The sequence below is a fragment of the Oncorhynchus mykiss genome, chromosome 11 (genome assembly GCF_057628025.1).
Source record: "Oncorhynchus mykiss isolate SJ-2025 chromosome 11, ASM5762802v1, whole genome shotgun sequence".
NCBI classification, from domain to species: Eukaryota; Metazoa; Chordata; class Actinopteri; order Salmoniformes; family Salmonidae; genus Oncorhynchus; species Oncorhynchus mykiss.
Window position 1 is genome coordinate 28,167,501 of NC_143032.1, and position 20,938 is coordinate 28,188,438.

General features: G+C 42.9%; 1 protein-coding gene across 50 annotated transcripts in view; it reads left to right on the plus strand.

Annotated features, from left to right (window-relative positions):
* The window catches only part of svila (supervillin a), a 162,865-nt gene that overhangs the window by 127,492 nt on the left and 14,435 nt on the right, over positions 1-20,938 (plus strand). For 37 of the 50 annotated variants that reach the window (XM_090189830.1, XM_090189832.1, XM_090189836.1 and 34 more), the window contains 13 exons: positions 1,276-1,329; positions 2,035-2,112; positions 2,697-2,795; positions 3,762-3,927; positions 4,376-4,471; positions 5,533-5,619; positions 5,861-6,044; positions 6,197-6,369; positions 7,893-8,048; positions 9,356-9,492; positions 10,923-11,070; positions 11,352-11,497; positions 11,765-11,940. In XM_090189830.1, coding sequence (XP_090045956.1) covers positions 1,276-1,329; positions 2,035-2,112; positions 2,697-2,795; positions 3,762-3,927; positions 4,376-4,471; positions 5,533-5,619; positions 5,861-6,044; positions 6,197-6,369; positions 7,893-8,048; positions 9,356-9,492; positions 10,923-11,070; positions 11,352-11,497; positions 11,765-11,940 — 1,700 coding nt within the window. The remainder of the gene's footprint in view (positions 1-1,275; positions 1,330-2,034; positions 2,113-2,696; positions 2,796-3,761; positions 3,928-4,375; positions 4,472-5,532; positions 5,620-5,860; positions 6,045-6,196; positions 6,370-7,892; positions 8,049-9,355; positions 9,493-10,922; positions 11,071-11,351; positions 11,498-11,764; positions 11,941-20,938) is intronic. The other 13 variants (XM_090189818.1, XM_090189825.1, XM_090189820.1 and 10 more) reach the window with 3 other exon arrangements.

The window sequence follows — 20,938 nt, forward strand, 5'->3', positions numbered from 1 at the left end:
AATGCATGTTCTATGTAACTTCTCCTATTCTGTCTTATTTGTCTTTATGTTTTGCATGTCTTTTTTTTTTTCTCCATCTAAAATAAACCTTTATTTCAATCTCTGCATGAGCACTGTAGTTGATGTTATGTGAGTGTTTTTTTAAAGGGTGGGGGTGGGTGATTTTTCCACATACCTCTCTTTTTTTTTAGAACTATTCCCAACCTTATCTGTCCCCTTTCCGTCCATGCAAGCAGACAAACCATGTTTTGGCTCACCAATCCATGTTTTCTCAGCTTTTGTCGCAACACGAGTGTTTTATTGACGATAACCGGATGGAAAAATATGTCCCGGTTTTCCACATGCGATGATGACACCAAACCAGGAAAAAAAATGCACACTGCTCTTGTCAAATCATTAGGATGTTTAAAAAAAAAAAATACAAAATAATTATGAAACCAAAAGAATGTTTTTAATGCCTGCGTCCGTATCCATGAAGTATCTCAAAGTAGAAGTGTTGATGTAGGATCAGTTTTCCCTTTTCAATCACAATGAATAAGATTACATGGACGGGGGGGGGGGGGGGCTGACCCTAGATCAGTTCGGTTACTCTGAGATGCTGAACTGGTTACACACCCTGGTCTTTTACCTCTGTAGATTAAACGAAGAACACCGACGAAACTAAAGGTATAAAGTTGAGACCAAAGCATAGAAGTGAAACGAGTAGTGAATCAACTAAAACAGACCAGGCTTAGGGCTTCAAAGGAAATCCAGAGGAAGGATGGATGTTTTTGTTTTTCGCTCTTTACAAAAAAAAAATGTTTTAATGGTTTTATCCTCCCGTTGAGCCTGGCCAGTGAGCTCAATCAAGACCACCTCCCTTCCGAGATCAAAGGAGATGTACTGTAGCCTACAGTACAGTAGGAATTGGAGAGATTAGGGAGAAACATCCCCTTTTTATGAGATGATAATCTGGCATGTCATTGGTCCGTGCCTATTAAGAGTTTGATCTACACTGAGTCACTGCTTTTAAAATGCTTAAAAGTACAGCTAAAAAAAGCAACATCAGGGACTGAAAGTGTGTGGGGGGGGGGTTGATTTTACAAACTTTGTTTGAATGACACCTGCTGGAATATAGTTTGCGTTTGAAATTCTCTCCGTAATCCAAAGATCAGTGACGGTTTTAGAGGGCGAGGGAGAGCGGTTGACGTTCTGGGTCAGCCATGCGGATGACAACCTAGTCTACCGAAAAGAACACTTGTCCTTTTTTCTTTTCTCCCTGCTGCGTTTCTATAGGAGGAAGGGATGATGATGATGATCGATGAGTTGGCTGTGTCTGATCAGCTCTGGGTAAGACCGGTGTGTTGGGTTCCCCACGAACACACACCCTGGCGTTGTTATACACTACTAGTGGTGCTTTTACGGGTGAAGGGTTGCAACGTTCCGGTAACTTCTCAAAGTTCTCATCTTTTCTCTGAAATCCCGGTTGGAGGATTCCTGGGTTTCCTGCTTATTCCCGCCTGAATCCGGGACTCTTCCAACTGGGATTCCTTGAAACCCTGGGAATTTGGGGAAATATACCCAATCAGTTTTTCTATTTAATAGCGTGGTGTGAGTGGCCTGCTCTAATTCAGTCCTGCCGCTCATCAGGTGTCTTATTAACTGTGGTTGATGCTGTAGCTTCGAGCCTCAAGGCTGTGTGTGTGTGTGTGTGTGTGTGTGTGTGTGTGTGAGAGTGAGAAGTGGTGATTTCATTGTGGATTTGATGCTGAAACCAATTCACCAGCTCGTGTTCCCTGTCCATACAGCCATTAAACCCAAATGTATAAACTGCGTGACATTGAATGTGTTGGATGAAGGTATGGCAAGCTATGACGGTGATTCCCATTTTTACAAACCACTGTCAAATTACACATCTGTAAAACACAAGGTTGGAGGTATCACTGTCCCCCCCCCCCCCCGCCCCCTCTACTGTTTATTCCCCTCTGTCGTTGATTATGTCCTTTCTGTCCATCTGTGGGAACCTGTCTGTCTTCCCTGTCCCTCCCTCAATAGGAGCCGGTCTTTTCCACCCCTTTCTCTCCTCCTCCTGATCTCCCTGACGGTGATCTAAGTGTCGATCAGTACAGCCAGGTGAGACCATGCATCCGGTGTGATGGCCTTCATACTGTACCTGCTTGCATAGCCAACCTAGCTCCCTGCTGGTCTGAGCAGTTGTTGTTCTTTTAAGCTGTTAAAGCCTCTATGCAGATGGTGTTAGTTCGCGATAACGTGCTTATTACCAAGTATTTATGCCAAAGATCATGATGCGTCTGTAGGCATATACAGTATCTTACCATGGTGAGCTCATCTCATCTACTTTATGAAGGCATGTTCTCTATATCCACTGTATACTCTCCCAGAAAATGCCTCGGCCTGTTTTCTGCTCCAACTCTCCTGTTAAATCCGCTACCCTGAAGTTCTAGGACTCTCCAGAGTTGTTCTTGCTCCTAGAGTTGCTAGCCATGCGTCTGGAGGCGTTGTAGTGATGTTGACGCTTCATGGTGATGGCGAGATGAAATGTCACACCTTTTGGCGCGGCTTCTGGCTAGCTCTTTTAAAAAATTTTAGGATGCATCCTCTGCCCTCCACTCTTTCCTCTCATTTCACCCCCTCTTCTTTCTTTCCTCTGTTCTTCCTTTCCTCCTCCCATCACCCATCTTCCCGGTCACATGAAGGCTACCAGCCCCCCCACGTCGAGCATCTTCAGCCCCCCCACGTCCACAGTGACCAGTCCCTCTATGGCTAGGGATGAGAGGCACCCCTGGAGACGGAAGGTGACACATTCACCCACTCCAGTAGTCAACAGTCACAGGCTGCGTCCCAAATGGCAACCTTATTCCCTGTGTAGTGCACTGCTTTTGACCAGAGTGAGGGGCCATGGTTAAAAGTAGTGCCTTATGTAGGGAATAGGGTGGTATTTGTGACACACACTCGCAGATAGACCTGCGGTCATACGCAAAGGACACGGTCACACATACAGTAGGTCTAGTGTATGGACAGATACAGAACTTGGATGTTGGCTACAGAATATTGGTGTCTAGGGGACCCTTGTTTGAGGATGTCTCTGTGTGTGTGTGTGTGTGTGTGTGTGTGTGTGTGTATACTTACGCAAAAAGATAATTTACCATATGTTAGAATTGTTTTTCAACCACAAATGCTAACAGGTGAAAGTGTGTGTGTGTGTGTGCTCGACATGCCTGTGACACTTTGTGTTGTGCTGGTCGTGACGTCTTCCAACTCCCATGCTTCTGTGGTGATTGGGTTCTCCTACAGTAGATGAACTGTAAATGAGTATTGTGCATTCATGCCGTCCGTCCACCATCTACATTCTCTCACTTCTCTCTGTCAAACCGGTCCATTCATGTGATGGTGAAGGCCGTTTTCTAAAGGGTAGTCTGTGGATCTGCGAGAGTAGACACCAGGCATTTTATTTTAATGCGGAGGCATGCGAGTATGTCGGCCACTCTGAGCCAAGGGGGTTGTTTGATGTTGTTCAGTGGTTTTGCTACAGTTAGGGGAATGGAGATGATCTATTAGTTAGTAATATCTGTGGGGGTTGTGGTGTGGTACCATCTTCAAAGTTCTGAACATTTCACCTCACTGAATGGCACCCTATTCCCTTTATAGGGCACTATTTTAGACCAGGGTCCATCAATAGTAGTGCACAATAGGGAGCCATTTGGGACATAACCCGTGCTTCACATCCCCCTAACCTCGTGTGTGTGTGTGTGTTCTCCTAGCAGAGGATGGGAGGAGGAGAGGAGACCCAGAGCCGCCGTATAGACATGTCTATCCAGGAGAGGAAGCAGCTGATCGTGGCCCGAGAGGAGGCCTGGAAGTCCAAGGGCCTTGGGGCTGCCAACGACTCCACGCAGTTCACCGTGGCCGCACGCATGGTCAAGAAAGGTCAGGGGTCATCTAATGCTGTATGATACACCCCCCCGTGGCAAAACACGTGCGTGCATATACGATCACGCATCCGCAGAGCTAGAGTTTGTGTAGTCAGTAGATAGAAAGTGGTCTACGGTGTCAATTCCCACTTCTGTTACATCCGTTCCATATAATCCTGCCGTTCCTTTATTCACTCAGGCAGTTGTAAAACACATTTCACTGCACCTATCCGGTGTATACTGTATGACCATTTAATTTTTTTAAAACATTTTCTTATTTTTTTCACTCGTGCAGGAAGTTCTTTAATGGACCCCCTATAATCCAATTAGCAGTATGACCTACATTAGGTGCGGTACCCGTCAGACAGACGTGTTTCCTGTCCCCAGTCACTCCCTTAATTACTCCGTCTCATCTGTTGTTTCACGTAGTGGAACATCCCATTTATATTATGTGTCTGTTTCAGGTCTGGCTTCTCCTTCAGCTCTCATCAACAGCCCTGTCATGTCTCTCCTCTCCAAACCCAAGAACACCACTCCTGCCATCTCCAAGCCTCTAGAAGGTCAGTAGCCCAATTTGGCTGTGTGCACTCATTCACTCGCACGGATTCATTTAAAAGCATCGGATTGGTGAAGATGGATAGTTTGGCATGTTTATTAGACCAGTCCAAGCGTTTAAACGCTTGAGGAGGACTGAACGAGTTCACAGTGAGAAGGGGATAAAAATCATAATTCTGCAAGAACCTCTCTCTCCTCTCTGCTGTGTCTCTCGTTCTCCGTCATGTGAGGCCTCACCTTATTCAGTTACTAGGCCCTAGTCATGACATGGAGGGTCTGAGTCACCTTGTCGTGTGGGGTAAACGGTTGTGACTGGGTTGTGTCGTTTGGGGTAAACGGTTGTGACTGGGTTGTGTCCTTAACTGTCATTAGACACATGCCGTCCCAATGTAAACACCATGAACGAAATCTGTAGGAGGCTTGTTTATCCCAGCCGTGTTATTGAAAAGTCAATAGCACTTAACTTTATCCCATCACTACAAAACTACTGTCTGTACCAATTAACTTAGGACTGACCTACAAAACGTAATCAATTTTTCCCGATGTTGACAGCTGGCTATAATCGGTCATCTTTGATTTTCCCTTTTATGAGAAATCAAGGAAATATCTGATACTGAAGGTGTTTTCAAAATGATTTTGCTGTTGTGCTGCCTTTGTTGTATGCATGGTGCCTTCTTCTAAACGGCGCGTGTAATCACTATAGCGACAGTAATTATTGGTGTGACTGATCGTTGTAATTCTGTCTGGCAACCAATGTCTAATGGAATGTAAAACCCTGGGATAGTGTTTGGTTGTCCTCACTGACTGAAAAGCATTTATGCATGAGAGAGTTAAATTTCAACTTCATTTGCAATCAACACACACACTTCCAGGTTGACACATTTCTGGTGCATGTGATTGACATTTTTCTATGGATGGATCTCTTCTAAATTAATTTAAATGCACACTCTGGTCAAAGGTTGTGCACTATATAGGGACTAGGGGTGCCATTTGGGACAGTGATTAAGTGTAGACGTCAGTCACTCGCCATTCAGAGTAATTGCTGTACTATTATGTTGCTTTGCAGAGATCGAGGCAAAACCAGACATGAACCTGGAGTCAGACAGGAAGTTGGATAAGCTGGAGTCTTTCCTGGGCAGGTTGAACAGTAAAGGTCAGTGTCTTGTTCTAGTATACGCGCCCCTCCCCCTTGCCCTAACCCTGTAATGATTGCAGGTCTGTAAGGTGGAAGCAATATGGTGGAAGCTCCACCTCTACACTGCTCATACCTATCCAGACCCTTCAGATCTGCAAACATGAAAGAGTTAGGGCCAAGGGGGGTGAAGCACGAATTTGCACCGACTGTCTCTCTTTTGAGGCCTGAGATAACCCGTCTTCCGTGTTGTCCCCGTCAGTGGGCGGCCTGCGGGAGTCCACCATCACGGTGACGGAGAAGACTGTCAAAGAGGTCATGAACTTGGATGATGAGATGTTTGATAAGTTCTACCGCCAAGTGGCTGAGATGCCCCTGAACATGAACAGCAAGGTGGACATCAACGATGACTTTGACGACATTTTCGGTGGTACACAGATGCCCAAGTAAGCACGCCCGTGCGCGCTCACACACACACACACACACACACACACACACACACACACACACAGTGCAGAGGTCAGGGTTTAGTCAACACTGTAAAAACCTGGCACCTGCTTCCTGTTGAACTCTGACCACTCTCCTTTCCCCTCCCTAGGCTGACCTCCGCCATGGTGCAGCACAAGCGGTCCGTGCGTCCTGTGCGCAACGTCCAGTCGTCCAGGAACCCTCTGAAGATGCTGGCGGCCAGAGATGACATCAGACAAGAGTACACGGAGCAGAGACTCAACATCGGCCTGCTGGAGAGCAAGAGGATGAAGGAGGAGAAGAGTGAGTCAACAACCCGTAGCCTAGGTCATGCTAGTGGTTCTGGAATGAGGGCAGGGTTGGCAAGAGGTTCAGCTGTCAGTGAAGATGAGAAAAAAAAGAAGCCTGGCATTTCAGTTGTAAATGAAGTTAAATCCAGGCTATGCAGAGGTGGCTTGTGGACTTTGTAGTGCTATGGGAGGCTGTTCTACAACATGCGTGACTGGCACGCACGTTATCACAACAGCACTATGGGAAAGTGTTCTCCTTTACCTCCCACGACAGCCAGCTCTCCAGAGCACACTTTCAATGTCTATATTCCTAACTCCTCCCGAAACTACACTGCTTGAACTGATTCAAATCAGGTCTTGTAGTTCTGTTCTATAAATGAGTTCAACACAATGAATCCTAGGATAGCAGACGTAAAAGGGGACCTGCATTTAAACACATTGGCTGCATCCCAAGTGGCACCCTATTTCCTCCGGAGTGCACTAGTTTTGACCAGGGCCCATAGATATTTGTTAGGCAGCCTTGCCTCGGTACGCAGCCTTGTTTCCTGGTATTGTTCAAAGCGATCCTCAAAAGTTGACTGTTGTTTTTCTACCATTGTGAGTAGGGCAACTTCTGCAGCGGGCTGTGTCGGGGATAACAGCGTCACTAAAGCTACAAACTGAAAGACTCGTTACTCGCAACTTCCTCTTCCCATCTCTTAGGAGGATAATAAAAACACGCCATGAGACCGGGGGCCCTGAAAGGTTCTGGGGTTTGTTCTAATAATGTTAGGAACACTCTTGTATTTCAGGGTCGAGAGTATTGTGTTGCCTTTAATCTCATTACATTTTAGTATTTATAAAGTCTTCAGCTGTAGTGTGTGTGTGTGTAGTTGGTCTCGGTGTGTAATGTACAATATGTGTGTGTATAAGTCTACTGTGTATATGATGCATCTATATATCTCATACTCGGTCTCTCTGTATTCCAGTGAATAAGAACTCTGGTTTCTCAGAGGTGGCACTGTGTGTGTGTGTGTGTGTGTGTGTGTGTGTGTTACACTGTGTACAAAACATTAGGAACATCTTCCTAAGTTTGAGCTGCAACTGCTTTTGCACTCAGAACAGCTTCCATTCGTCAGGGCATGCTGGCCCGTGTTCACTCCAATGCTTCCCACAGTTAGATGTCTAGATGTCCTTTGGGTGGTAGATCATTCTTGATACACCGGGGAGACTGTTGAGCGTGGAAAAAACCCGGCAGCGTTGCTGTTCTTGATACACTCAAACCGGTGCGCCTGGTACCCACTGCCATACCCGTTCAAAGGAACTTCAATATTTTGCCTTGCCCATTCACCCTCTGAAAGGCACACATACACAATTCATGTCTCAATTCTTCTTTAACCTGTCACCTCCCCTTCATCTGCACTGGTTGACATCAATAAGGGAGCATAGCTTTCACCTGGCCAGTCTTTGTCATGTAAAGAGCTGTCCATAATGTTTTGTACACTCAGTGTATGTCTTCTGTGTAGAACTCCTCTGACGGGTCCATCTCTGTTCCAGTGTGTAAGAACAGTGGATTCTCGGAGGTGGCTCTGGCTGGGCTGGCCAGTAAAGAGAATTTTAGCAGCGTTAACCTGCGGAGCGTCAACATCTCCGAGCAGATGTCCAACAACAGCGCCGTGCCCTACAAGAAACTCATGCTCATGCAGGTCAAAGGTGAGACGGACAGATGACCTCTCGCCTCACTAAAAGTCAACTCTGGGATCAGTCATGATAAGAAACCCAGGGAAAGAATGTGGTTGGCTGCACACACACACACACACACCCCTCTGAAAAGAGATGATTAGATGGTGACATGAATGCTGCTTTCAACTTTTAACCACCCACCACCATCTGCTAGTAGTTCTTAGGAGAGACATGCATATCAACAATGCTAAACGGAACAGTGTAATAGGCTAAGCGCTAAGCTGGAATCCCAAATACATTGTGCACAACAGTCCCTCTGACAGTATTTCACAACAAGCGCTTCCAATAGTACACTCATTTATCTGCAGCATACTGATGATGGTTTACCTTCACAAAGAAGGAAGGCAGCGCGTTCTCTCACCGCACTGTCACATTAAGGAGACCAATTTCTTGGGCTTGTGTCTCAAATCGCTCCCTATTCCCTATGTAGTGCACTACTTTTGACTAGTGCACTATGTAAGAAGTAGGGTGTCGTTTTGGGATGCCGGGTGGCCTAGATTAGACCCGATAGTGAGAGCAGCCTCCTGGAATAGACCGACGAGGAAAGACCTCCGTCTTCCGTGACTCGCGGGTGAGACACACTGTAGCCTGTAACGAGCATGCTAAGGCTAACCATCCAGAACAGTAAGCAGCAAAACATTCCCAACATAGTGCACTACTTTTCATCAGAGCCCTATGGGCCCTGGTTAAAAGTAGCCCTTTGTGTAGGGAATTGGTTGTGCTTCCTTTGTCTGACTGCGGCACGCTAATCGTCTAAATTAGCTTATTATTTTGTTCTGGCAGTTTTTTAGTCTGGGGAAGGAAGAAACGGTTGTGTGTATTGTGCCTATTTGCTGCTTATTGCATGTGGGTCAGGCATACGGTATCTGTCCCAACAAGGCATACAGTATCTGTCCCAACAGTAACCCATTTCCTAGTGCTGCCGAGGTCCACAGAGGAAAATAGCTTAATTGGCCTCATTTTTACCCAAAGCCACGAAGGGTGCTCTTCCAGGGTGTCCTTTCCTTTTCAGAGGATATTTTAAAAACAGACAGTGTTTGTTGTAGTTATTTTGGTTCCTTTAGGCCTCCACACCACGTCCATGCAGCTGTGGTGCTTAATCATGTTACCCAGGTCACCTCTCTCTACCCTGGGCAAACAAAATCCAATAAACAGTGATGGACACAGTCTTCATGTATAAAGTAGTGTATTCTTAACTGCCTCTTAACTTCCATTCAAAAATCAAAACAACCACTAATATACCATATCTATCCGTGTTCGTCTGTTATATTAACCAGGCCGACGGCATGTCCAGACCAGACTAGTGGAGCCCAGAGCGTCCTCTCTGAACAGCGGGGATTGCTTTCTGCTCATCACTCCTCATCACTGCTTTGTCTGGACTGGAGAGTTTGCCAATGTCATCGAGAAGGCTAAGGCAAGTCTGTTGATCTTGTTGCTGTGTTCAGCAGCTATCCATATCACAAGCGCATCAAATACACTCATATTGTCATAGGTTACATGGAATTGTAAGCAGTGCTTGTCCACACAGTGTTAGCGTTGTGTAGGTATGCTCAGATGAACGCGTGTAACCCTGTCGGTGGGTTTTAAAGGTCTGTAAATATTAGGCGTGTGCTGCTTCAAGTCACGTGCAGGAAGTAAACCCGGCCTTGGGAGGAAGTAGCGTTGGCGTAGCAACACAGGAAGTGGTGTGTGTGAGGGGAGAACAGCTGCCGTAACAGGAAGCCTCTCACTGAGACACAAACGCAGACCTACAGCTATTGTTTCAAACAGACTCTAGCTCTGATTGGCCAGAAAGAAAACTGACCTGATTCTGAAATTCTCTCTCTCTCTCTCAAAGAAAAAAAGATCATTCAGACTATAAAAACCCAATGGGGGTTTGTTCACAACACTTGCGTATGAGGTCTATCTCAGGATATGCTTTTTAAGATGACATCTTTTCACCTCACTCTTAATAGATCAAATCCTTGTGCGGAAGGGACATTTTTATTTTTTTTTTATTTCATTTAGCAGAATTTTATAAGGGAAAATATTTGTTTTGGGAATTTTCTAAATATGATTAATTTATATGCCTGGAAATGCCCTTATCCAGAGAAAAATATTCCAATTTCAAACTCTACCAATAAGTAATGGGATATTAACTGACAAAGAATCATATGTAGTTTCTTGCATTATCCCTCTGACTTTAAATAATATTTCTCCCAAAACTGTGATTCCTAAAAGATGTGTCCTGAGATGAGTCTAAAATCCTAAATGAATCAGGAATGCAAAGGGTCAGCTATACCATAAGGACCCCTTGTTCATGTCCTCGTTACATGTAGTCCAACAAGACAACTGATGTTCTGGAAAGTTCTCTACTTTTGATAGATTTAAACAAACGATATTGGAATCGCCATGGTCACAACCGTGATCGGTCAACTCGATCTGCCTGATAGAATATGCATTTTGGTTCAAATATCAAATATGTTTCAAGTTCAAATATGTTTCATTTTAATTAGGTTTTAGAGTCAAATCAACTAAGGAATAACTCAATTGCTACTGCGTATACCACTCCGTCAGTGCTGAGTATTTTACAAATGTTTGTATTGATCTTTTATTTTTAGAGGCAAAAATGTATTTGAGTATCGCCGTCATTAATATTCTGAAATATTTTAATCCCTGTTCTGTGACATGTGCTTAAAGTGTCAAAATATATATTTCAAATGTAAACATTAAGACAAATATTTGTGGAAAAAAGAGATGGTCCCTTTCAAGAATCATTGAGCTACTAAATATGTAGCACAATGAATTGCACTTGATTTGGGCTAAGAATGAACAATTTGCTTCGTTTCTGTCTTCCCTTCTCAGGCTGCTGAGTTGGCCCAGTTCGTTCAGACCAAGAGAGATCTGGGTTGCCGTGCCAACTATGTAGAGCTGATCGAGGAAGGCATCAACACACACAGCTATGCTGCCAAGGAGTTTTGGAAGATTCTGGGCGGACAGGCCAGCTACCAGTGTAAGGATGAAGTAGTTAATGGGTTATAACTGTGGAATTAACATTTTACCTACCAGCTACCAGTATACGGCAAACTGTAGGTTAGTTTGGCAAACATATTTCAATCAGTCATGTTTTGGGGTCCCTTCTTTTTGCTTGATACATTCATGGCTATGTAGGTAAGTTTATTTTATTTTGAATGTGTTATGGGTCCCCTCAACTGAAATGTTACCCACAAATGATTCCCAGTTATTCCTTGAAAGCATCACCAGTTTTTAACACTTCCTGTGTCCTTCCTGTAGCCGCGGGGACGCCAGACGAGGATGAGCTGTATGAGAGCGCCATCGTAGAAACCAACTGCATCTACCGCCTAGTGGATGACAAACTGGTCCCCGATGACGATTTCTGGGGGAAGGTTCCCCGATGCACGCTGCTCAGCCCCAAACAGGTCAGACATTACTTCTACTACTAACATTGTTTGGTATGAGGATATAGATTTTCATTCTGATTGGATTCCAATCAAGTAAAGATCGAGATGGAAAAAGAAACCTGGTTGATCAGACTGCTGTATCTCCTAAATCAAGATTTAGACAATGACAGGTACACTACTCTGACCTGTGAGATCCTCACTTTTAAATGCCCATTTTGAGCTGAAAGTGAAAGTACATCATTGTACTGGTGCTGACTGCTCCTCTCTGTGACCCCTGGCCTGCAGGTGTTGGTGTTGGACTTTGGCAGTGAGGTGTATGTCTGGCACGGTAAGGAGGTGACTCTGGCCCAGAGGAAAGTAGCCTTCCAGCTGGCTAAACACCTGTGGAACGGAACCTTTGACTACACCTGCTGTGACATCAACCCCCTGGACCCTGGAGAGTGCAACTCACTCATACCCAGGTACTGGTACACACATTCTGTCTCTCTCTCTCTCTCTCTCTCTCTCTCTCTCTCTCTCTCTCTCTCTCTCTCTCTCTCTCTCTCTCTCTCTCTCTCTCTCTCTCTCTCTCTCTCTCTCTCTCTCTCTCTCTCTCTCTCTCTCTCTCTCTCTCTCTCTCTCTCTCTCTCTCTCTCTCTCTCTCTCTCTCTCTCTCTCTCTCTCTCTCTCTCTCTCTCTCTCTCTCTCTCTCTCTCTCTCTCTCTCTCTCTCTCTCAAATTCAAGCTGCTTTATTGGCATGAAAAACATTGTGTCAATATTGCCAAAGCAACAATGTATACAATATACATTGTAACAAAATTGTAAATGATAGCAAATGGTAGTAAATAATAACAATAAAATGGTAACAGTCTACATTAATAATTATAGTAATAATAAGTAAGTTACTGTTTACTATGCAGATGTTATTATTCAGTGTCCCTCAGGCTATGGCAGGAAAATACATATTTGGCTGCAAGAGGAGCCATTGCTCCTTCGCCCATGAGTATTCTTAGTTTTTCCTCTGGGTTCAATTTGTAAAAATTTGGAATATATGTAGTCATTTCTGTGAATAATGAATCTCTTTGTGAGGAATATTTATCACAGTAAAGGAGAAAGTGCATCTCTGTCTCTACCTCCCCTGTCATGCAGTGACCACATACACGCTCCTCTTTGGGTAGCCATGTCTTTTTATGTCTGCCGGTTTCTATTGCCAATCGGTGGTCACTCAGCCTGTACTTGGTAAGGATCTGTCTCTGCTTCGTATCTCTGACAGAGTAGAGATAATCAGCCAATTCATATTCTCTGTTTAGGGTCAGATAGCAATTTAGTCGGCTTTGGGATTTTGTTTCGTTTTTCCAGTATTGTAAATATGATTCCTTTGATTGGTTCATAATTTTGCTTATTGGAATTCTTTCTTTTGAAGCAGTGCTGGCGTCAGCTTGGTTGGTGAGGTCCAACACCAGCTGACTGAGAGGGCTCGTTTCTGGGCTCAGCTCTTGGGCTTGAAGTGCTTTAAATTGCAGACTCGAATTTGGACTTGAATTTAGATGTAGCCAAAATTTTAATGATCTTTTCTGTATTTTCATTATTACTGGAAAACGGCCCAATTCTGCCCTACATGCATTAGTTGGTGTATTTCTCTGGACTTGTAGAATTTTCCGACAGAATTCTGCATGTAGGGCTTCAATTGGATGTTTGTCCCACATTTTAAAATCCAGTTTATTGAGTGGCCCCCAAACCTCACTTCCATAAAGTGCTATTGGTAGGATTACACTGTCAAATATTTTAGTCCAAATTCTAATTGGGATGTTGATTTTGAATAATTTCATTTTTATTGCATACATTGCTCTGCGGGCTTTTTCTTTGAGTGCCTTCACTGCCATATTAAAGTTTCCCGATGCAGATATGGTCAGACCAAGGTAGGTGTAATTTTTTGTGTGTTCAATTAAGGTGTTGTTCAGGGTGAATTTACATTTGTGTTTCTGACATCTGGGTTTTTTTTGGAAAATCATGATTTTAGTTTTTTGGAAATTTACTGCCAGGGCCCAATTATGGCAATATTGCTCCAGAATATTAATGTTTTGTTGAAGACCTTCTTTGGTTGGTGATAGAAGTACCAAGTCATCAGCATATAGCAGGTATTTCACCTCTGTGTCAAATAGTGTGAGTCCTGGGGCTGGAGATTGGTCCAACATGTCTGCTAATTCATTGATATAAATGTTGAAAAGATTTGGACTCAAATTGCAGCCTTGTCTCACACCTCGACATTGTGAAAAAAATTCTGTTCTTTGGTTTTTGATTTTTATTGCACACTTGTTTTCTGTGTACATACATTTTATTAAGTCATACACCTTACCACCAAGCCCACTTTGTAGAATTTTGTAGAATAGCCCTTCGTGCCAAATCGAATCAAATGCTTTTTTAAAGTCAATAAAGCAAGCAAAGATTTTGCCCTCTTTTTTTTGGTGGACGTGTTTATTAATTAGTGTGTGTAAGGTGTATATATGGTCAGTAGTGCGATGGTTAGGGAGAAAGCCAATTTGACATTTACTTATTACATTTTTTTCTTGAAGAAAGGTTTGAATTCTTGAATTCAAAATGCTACAGAAAATCTTTCCCAAGTTACTGTTGACGCAAATTCCCCTGTAATTATTGGGGTCTGATTTGTCTCCACTTTTGTGGATAGGGGAGATGAGCCCCTGGTTCCAGACATCAGGGAAGCAGCCAGAAGTTAAAACCATGTTGAACAATTTAAGCACAGCATTTTGCAACTCAGGTGTGCTGTTTTTCAGCATTTCATTTCTGATGTTGTCTACACCACAAGCCTTTTTTGATTTAATAGATTTTAGCTTTTCATTTAGTTCTTGTTGGGTTATTGGGTAATCTAATGGATTTTGGTTGTTTTTAATGACTGATTCCAGGATGTTCAATTTTTCTTTAATTTCTAATTGGTTCTGGTTTAAGTCTTTTTGTGGGATGTTTTTGTATAGATTATCAAAGTAAGTTTTCCAAATTCCTACATCTTGTATGGCTAATTCTTGTGGCTTTGATGTGCTTAAATTGTTCCACATGTCCCAGAACTGATTTTGGTCAATTGCGTTTTCAATTTCATCAAGTGTCTTGTTGGTATAATTAAATTTCTTGCATTTCAGTGTTTGTTTATACTGTTTCAGAGTTTCAAAGTATTCATATCGTAGCTCTGGGTTGTTTTGCTGCTTATGTTTTTTGTTTGACATTTGTCTTAGGTGTTTTCTAATTGTTTTACATTCATTATCAAACCATTTGTCAGAAACATTTTGATTTTTGCTTCTGATGTTGCATTGCTTTGGTTTTCTCAAATTTGCTTTCGATGCTGCTTTTTGGAATATGCAGTTGATGTTTTGGGCAGCTGAATTGACACCATCTTTATTGTTTTGGTACTGTGAGTTATTGAAAAACTGTATAGAGTTCATCATTTCATTTGAGTTCAATGTTTCAATGAATGCCTCTGCACTGTTTGGAGCCCATCTGAACGATTGGTTTATGTTGTAAAGTTTATTGGGCTGTTTTTTTGAATGAATATTGCCAGTTAATTTCTTCAGAAACACGTTGATCTGACTGTGATCTGACAATGGTGTCTGTGGTCTGACAGTGAATGCACTAATGGAGGAGGGGTCAATGTCAGTGATGGCATAATCGACTACACTTGTCCCAAGAGCTGAGCAGTAAGTAAACTGACCTAAAGAGTCCCCTCTGATTCTACCATTAAGCATGTACAGACCTAAGGCTCGACAGAGATGTACTAACTCTTTTCCATTTTTGTTCAGTATTTGGTCAGGACTGTTTCTATTATTTATAATAGGGCTACTGTACAAGGAGGGGTGTCCAAATATGTGGTGGTTACCTCCCGCATCAGTGTAGTCAGGCTCAGAACCTGTTCTTGCATTGAAATCTCCACAAAGAAGCACTTTACCCTGCGCCTGAAATGTAATGATTTCTGTCTGGAGATTGTCAAAAAACTGATCATCATAATATGATGAATCTGAAGGAGGAGCATAAGCTGCACATATGTATACATCATTGTCACAATAGATTGTACCTTTGTTAAGTTTTAGCCAAATGTGAGTGGTACCTTTTTTCATTTCATTCAGTGCTAAGTCCTGCTTATGCCAAATGATGATTCCACCTGAGTCTCGGCCCCGTTTAACATTTTTATGTTTGATTGATGGTAGTAAACTTTCTCTATAGCCTGAGGGACACTGAGTATCTATGTCTCCACGACACCATGTTTCCAGTAGGATTATGATGTCCTGTCCCTTGATGTTTTTAATCAATTCTGGATTTGTTGTTTTATAACCAAAATGTGAAGAGTATAGGCCCTGGATATTCCAAGAGCTGATAGTTAATGATCTCATTTATAATAAGTGATATTCACTGGTTTGAGTAAAGTACATCGAAAAAAAACAAAAAAATAAAATATGTATATATACATATATATACATACATATATACACACATACATATATATACATACATATATACACATATACATATATATACATACGTATACATATATATATACATATATACATACACACACACACACACACACACATACACACACACATACATACATACATATATATATACATACATATACACATACACATACATACATATATATATATATATATATACACACATACATGCATATACACATATACACACATACATACATACACACACACGCGCACACACACACACACACACCATTACATATAATAATTATTATAATACCGGTGTCAATACATTTAGGAATATTTGTAAACAAATGAATAAGAATGGAATAAGATTGCATTGTACTTATGTTATGTGCAATCTGCAACCCTGTGTGTTTGTGTGTGTGTGTGTGCGCGTGTGTGAATTAAAGGGACTGTCTAGCTCAGTAGTCTGCATATTAGTTGCAGTAGTTGGCGCACCTCTCCTATCTCTGATTGTTCTAGGGGTCTTCTGCCAGAGGTTACCTCAGCATATGTAGGCTGACGATCTAATTGATACATGGTGTGGACTGCATCATGTGGTCTACTTCCCTGAAGGGCAGTGTTCTGACCGACCCTGGAGTAGTGGTCAGAGCTGTGTTGTGATGGGCTGGGTCTAGTAGAGCTGTGTTGTGATGGGCCGGGTCTAGTAGAGCTGCGTTGTGATGGGCCGGGTCTAGTAGAGCTGTGTTGTGATGGGCCGGGTCTAGTAGAGCTGTGTTGTGATGGGCCGGGTCTAGTAGAGCTTTGTTGTGATGGGCCATGTCTAGTAGAGCTGTGTTGTGATGGGCCAGGTCTAGTAGAGCTGTGTTGTGATGGGCCAGGTCTAGTAGAGCTTTGTTGTGATGGGCCAGGTCTAGTAGAGCTGTGTTGTGATGTGCCGGGTCTAGTAGAGCTGTGCTGTGTTGGGCCTGGTCTAGTAGAGCTGTGCTGTGTTGGGCCTGGTCTAGTAGAGCTGTGCTGTAATAAGCCATGTCTGGCTCTTTTCTCCTCGGGATGGTGGAGGTACTGTTGTTTCAGAAGGTGGGGCGGGGGACCTTTGTTGCTGGGGTGATGGGTGTGTGGGTCCTGCCAAGTGTTGCATCTTTTAGGTCCTTGGCAAAGGTTCTGATACTGTCCTGATCAAGATGTATATTATCATATAAGTGTTGACATGTCAGAGTGGGGTGGTGAGCCGTTCTGACGTTGAGCAGTGAGTCACAGTCCACAGTGATCTGTTGATTTATTTTGTCGATCAACTTTTCTGGGAAGTCTTTTCTTGGTAGGAGGGTGGACACAACTATATTGGTTGTTGGGAACATAGCCTGTGCCCGTTCTGCCACTCTTCTCACTGCCCCAGATACATTTTCACCTTTGGCATGAAGGTCGTTTGTGCCAGTGTGGATGATGATGTTGTCAGGGGTGTCAATCCTGGTCTGACTGAGTAGCTGCATTGCACTCTCAGTTGTAGGACACCAGAACTTATACACCTGGTGTCTAGGGAATAATCTTTCCTGGACTAAGAACTTCCCATTTGAATCAATTAGAATTGCAGTTGTGGGTGATTGTCTGGGTGGAGCAGACTGGGAGGCTGGTATTCTGACCTGGGCTGGAGCAGACTGGGAGGCTGGTAGGTTAACCTGGGCTGGAGCAGACTGGGAGGCTGGTATTCTGACCTGGGCTGGAGCGGACTGGGAGGCTGGTAGGTTGACCTGGGCTGGAGCAGACTGGGAGGCTGGTAGGTTAACCTGGGCTGGAGCAGACTGGGAGGCTGGTATTCTGACCTGGGCTGGAGCAGACTGGGAGGCTGGTAGGTTGACCTGGGCTGGAGCAGACTGAGAGGCTGGTAGGTTGACCTGGGCTGGAGCAGACTGGTAGGCTGGTGCAGTGTCATCCGGCTGTGTAGTGGAGGCCATGCTGGTCTCAGGTTCTGCTTGTGTTGTACCAAGCTGGTGGACATGTTTTCTAGATGCAGAGGACACAATGACTCTCTGCCGGTTGAGGGTGTCAATGTACCTCTCTTTTTGTTCGAACTCCTTTCTAGTTGTGCTCAGATGGTCTCTGAGGTCATCATTTGTCTGACTCAGCTTGTCCATTCTGCTTTCTAATTTAGCTATGGATGCTCTGCTCTCCTCCCTGAACTGTTTCATCTCTTCTTTGAGTTTCTGGACAGTGTCCTCCTCTTGAAGCTTCTTCTCTCTGAGTTCTATGACCTCTGCTTCGACTAGAGAGAGGGTGTTGTGGAAACGTTGCATAGCAGGTGTTCTTATTGAAATTGTCATGTCCTTGACTCTGTCTGCTGCAGGTGAGGTAGGTAAAGGGACGTTGAGGGCTTCCTGCTGGGTCACAGAGACCATTGGGGTCTGCTTTTCTCCATCTCCCTCCTTGACTTTTTCCTCATTTTCTGAGATGATGTCAGCGTCTTCTTTTAGGGTAGCAAACCTATTCTCAAAAGCCTGGAGGCTTGAATCATTGCCTTGTATCAATACAGTTCCATTATTATATAAGTTTACTGTTTGATATGTGTTGCTCTGGTCAGCTTCTTCAAAAATGCTGATCTGACATCCTTGGCTGATGCCCCTCTTTTTTGAGAAAGGGAAATGGTTGCAAATAACCTTTTTCCATATGTTCCCTCGATTGGTATTAAAAATTAAATTAGCTCTTGTTTTGTAACTGGTAAGATCTGCAAACAGGCATTCATGGTTCTGTCCCATCAACAAACCTTTGAAACTTTTCTTAGCTTTCTCTGTTTGGATGTCTGGTGGGTAAACAATTTCCATAGCAACGCTGGTGATGTTGGCTACAATGTTGCAATAGAAGTGCTGTTTCTTGTATAATGCTCTCTTGTTTCTTCAGAGGACTGTTTCACTTTGTTATCCTTTTTTCTTTTCCTTTTTCTTCTGTCCTTATTTTGTCTTCCTTTCTTCTGTTAACTAGATATTTTTTTGTTATTCTTTGTAAGCTAGCTAGCTTCTTCCAGGAGAGTCCTTAGCAACTGCTTAGCAACATGTAAACAATTCAGCTAACAATTCAGCTAGCTAAGATAACTGTATAATTTTATGAAAAATAGTTACTTTTTCAAAATCCTGTCTTTTTGGTTTGTTGCTTGTATTGTCTTCTATTGAGTCTTGCAGTTTTCTTTTGATTTTTTCGATGTACTTCACTCTAAAAAACCATTTAAATCTCAATACATTTTTCAGCAGCTGCTCAATTTGGAACTTCGGAACTTTCGCTCTCCCGCTCCGCCCCCCGCCCGCCGCCCCGCTCTCGCTCTCTCGCTTTCTCGCTCTCTCGCTCTCTCGCTCTCTCGCTCTCTCGCTCTCTCGCTCTCTCGCTCTCTCGCTCTCTCGCTCTCTCGCTCTCTCTCTCGCTCTCTCTTTCAAATTCAAGCTGCTTTATTGGCATGAAAAACATTGTGTCAATATTGCCAAAGCAACAATGTATACAATATACATTGTAACAAAATTATAAATGATAGCAAATAATAATATAAAATTGTAGTAAATAATAATACAAAATTAAATACAAAAATAATAACAATAAAATGGTAACAGTCTACAGTAAACATTAATAATTATAGTAATAACAATAATAGTAATAATAAGTAAGTTACTGTTTACTATGCAGATGTTATTATTCAGTGTCCCTCAGGCTATGGCAGGAAAATACATATTTGGCTGCAAGAGGAGCCATTGCTCCTTCGCCCATGAGTATTCTTAGTTTTTCCTCTGGGTTCAATTTGTAAAAATGTGGAATATATGTAGTCATTTCTGTGAATAATGAATCTCTTTGTGAGGAATATTTATCACAGTAAGGAGAAAGTGCATCTCTGTCTCTACCTCCCCTGTCATGCAGTGACCACATACACGCTCTTCTTTGGGTAGCCATGTCTTTTTATGTCTGCCGGTTTCTATTGCCAATCGGTGGTCACTCAGCCTGTACTTGGTAAGGATCTGTCTCTGCTTCGTATCTCTGACAGAGTAGAGATAATCAGCCAATTCATATTCTCTGTTTAGGGTCAGATAGCAATTTAGTCGGCTTTGGGATTTTGTTTCGTTTTTCCAGTATTGTAAGTATGATTCCTTTGATTGGTTCATGATTTTGTTTATTGGAATTCTTTCTTTTGAAGCAGTGCTGGTGTCAGCTTGATTGGTGAGGTCCAACACCAGCTGACTGAGAGGGCCCGTTTCTGGGCTCAGCTCTTGGGCTTGAAGTGCTTTAAATTGCAGACTCGAATTTGGACTTGAATTTAGATGTAGCCAAAATTTTAATGATCTTTTCTGTATTTTCATTATTACTGGAAAACGGCCCAATTCTGCCCTACATGCATTAGTTGGTGTATTTCTCTGGACTTGTAGAATTTTCCGACAGAATTCTGCATGTAGGGTTTCAATTGGATGTTTGTCCCACATTTTAAAATCCAGTTTATTGAGTGGCCCCCAAACCTCACTTCCATAAAGTGCTATTGGTAGGATTACACTGTCAAATATTTTAGTCCAAATTCTAATTGGGATGTTGATTTTGAATAATTTCATTTTTATTGCATACATTGCTCTGCGGGCTTTTTCTTTGAGTGCCTTCACTGCCATATTAAAGTTTCCCGATGCAGATATGGTCAGACCAAGGTAGGTGTAATTTTTTGTGTGTTCAATTAAGGTGTTGTTCAGGGTGAATTTACATTTTTGTTTCTGACATCTGGGTTTTTTTTGGAAAATCATGATTTTAGTTTTTTGGAAATTTACTGCCAGGGCCCAATTATGGCAATATTGCTCCAGAATATTAATGTTTTGTTGAAGACCTTCTTTGGTTGGTGATAGAAGTACCAAGTCATCAGCATATAGCAGGTATTTCACCTCTGTGTCAAATAGTGTGAGTCCTGGGGCTGGAGATTGGTCCAACATGTCTGCTAATTCATTGATATAAATGTTGAAAAGATTTGGACTCAAATTGCAGCCTTGTCTCACACCTCGACATTGTGAAAAA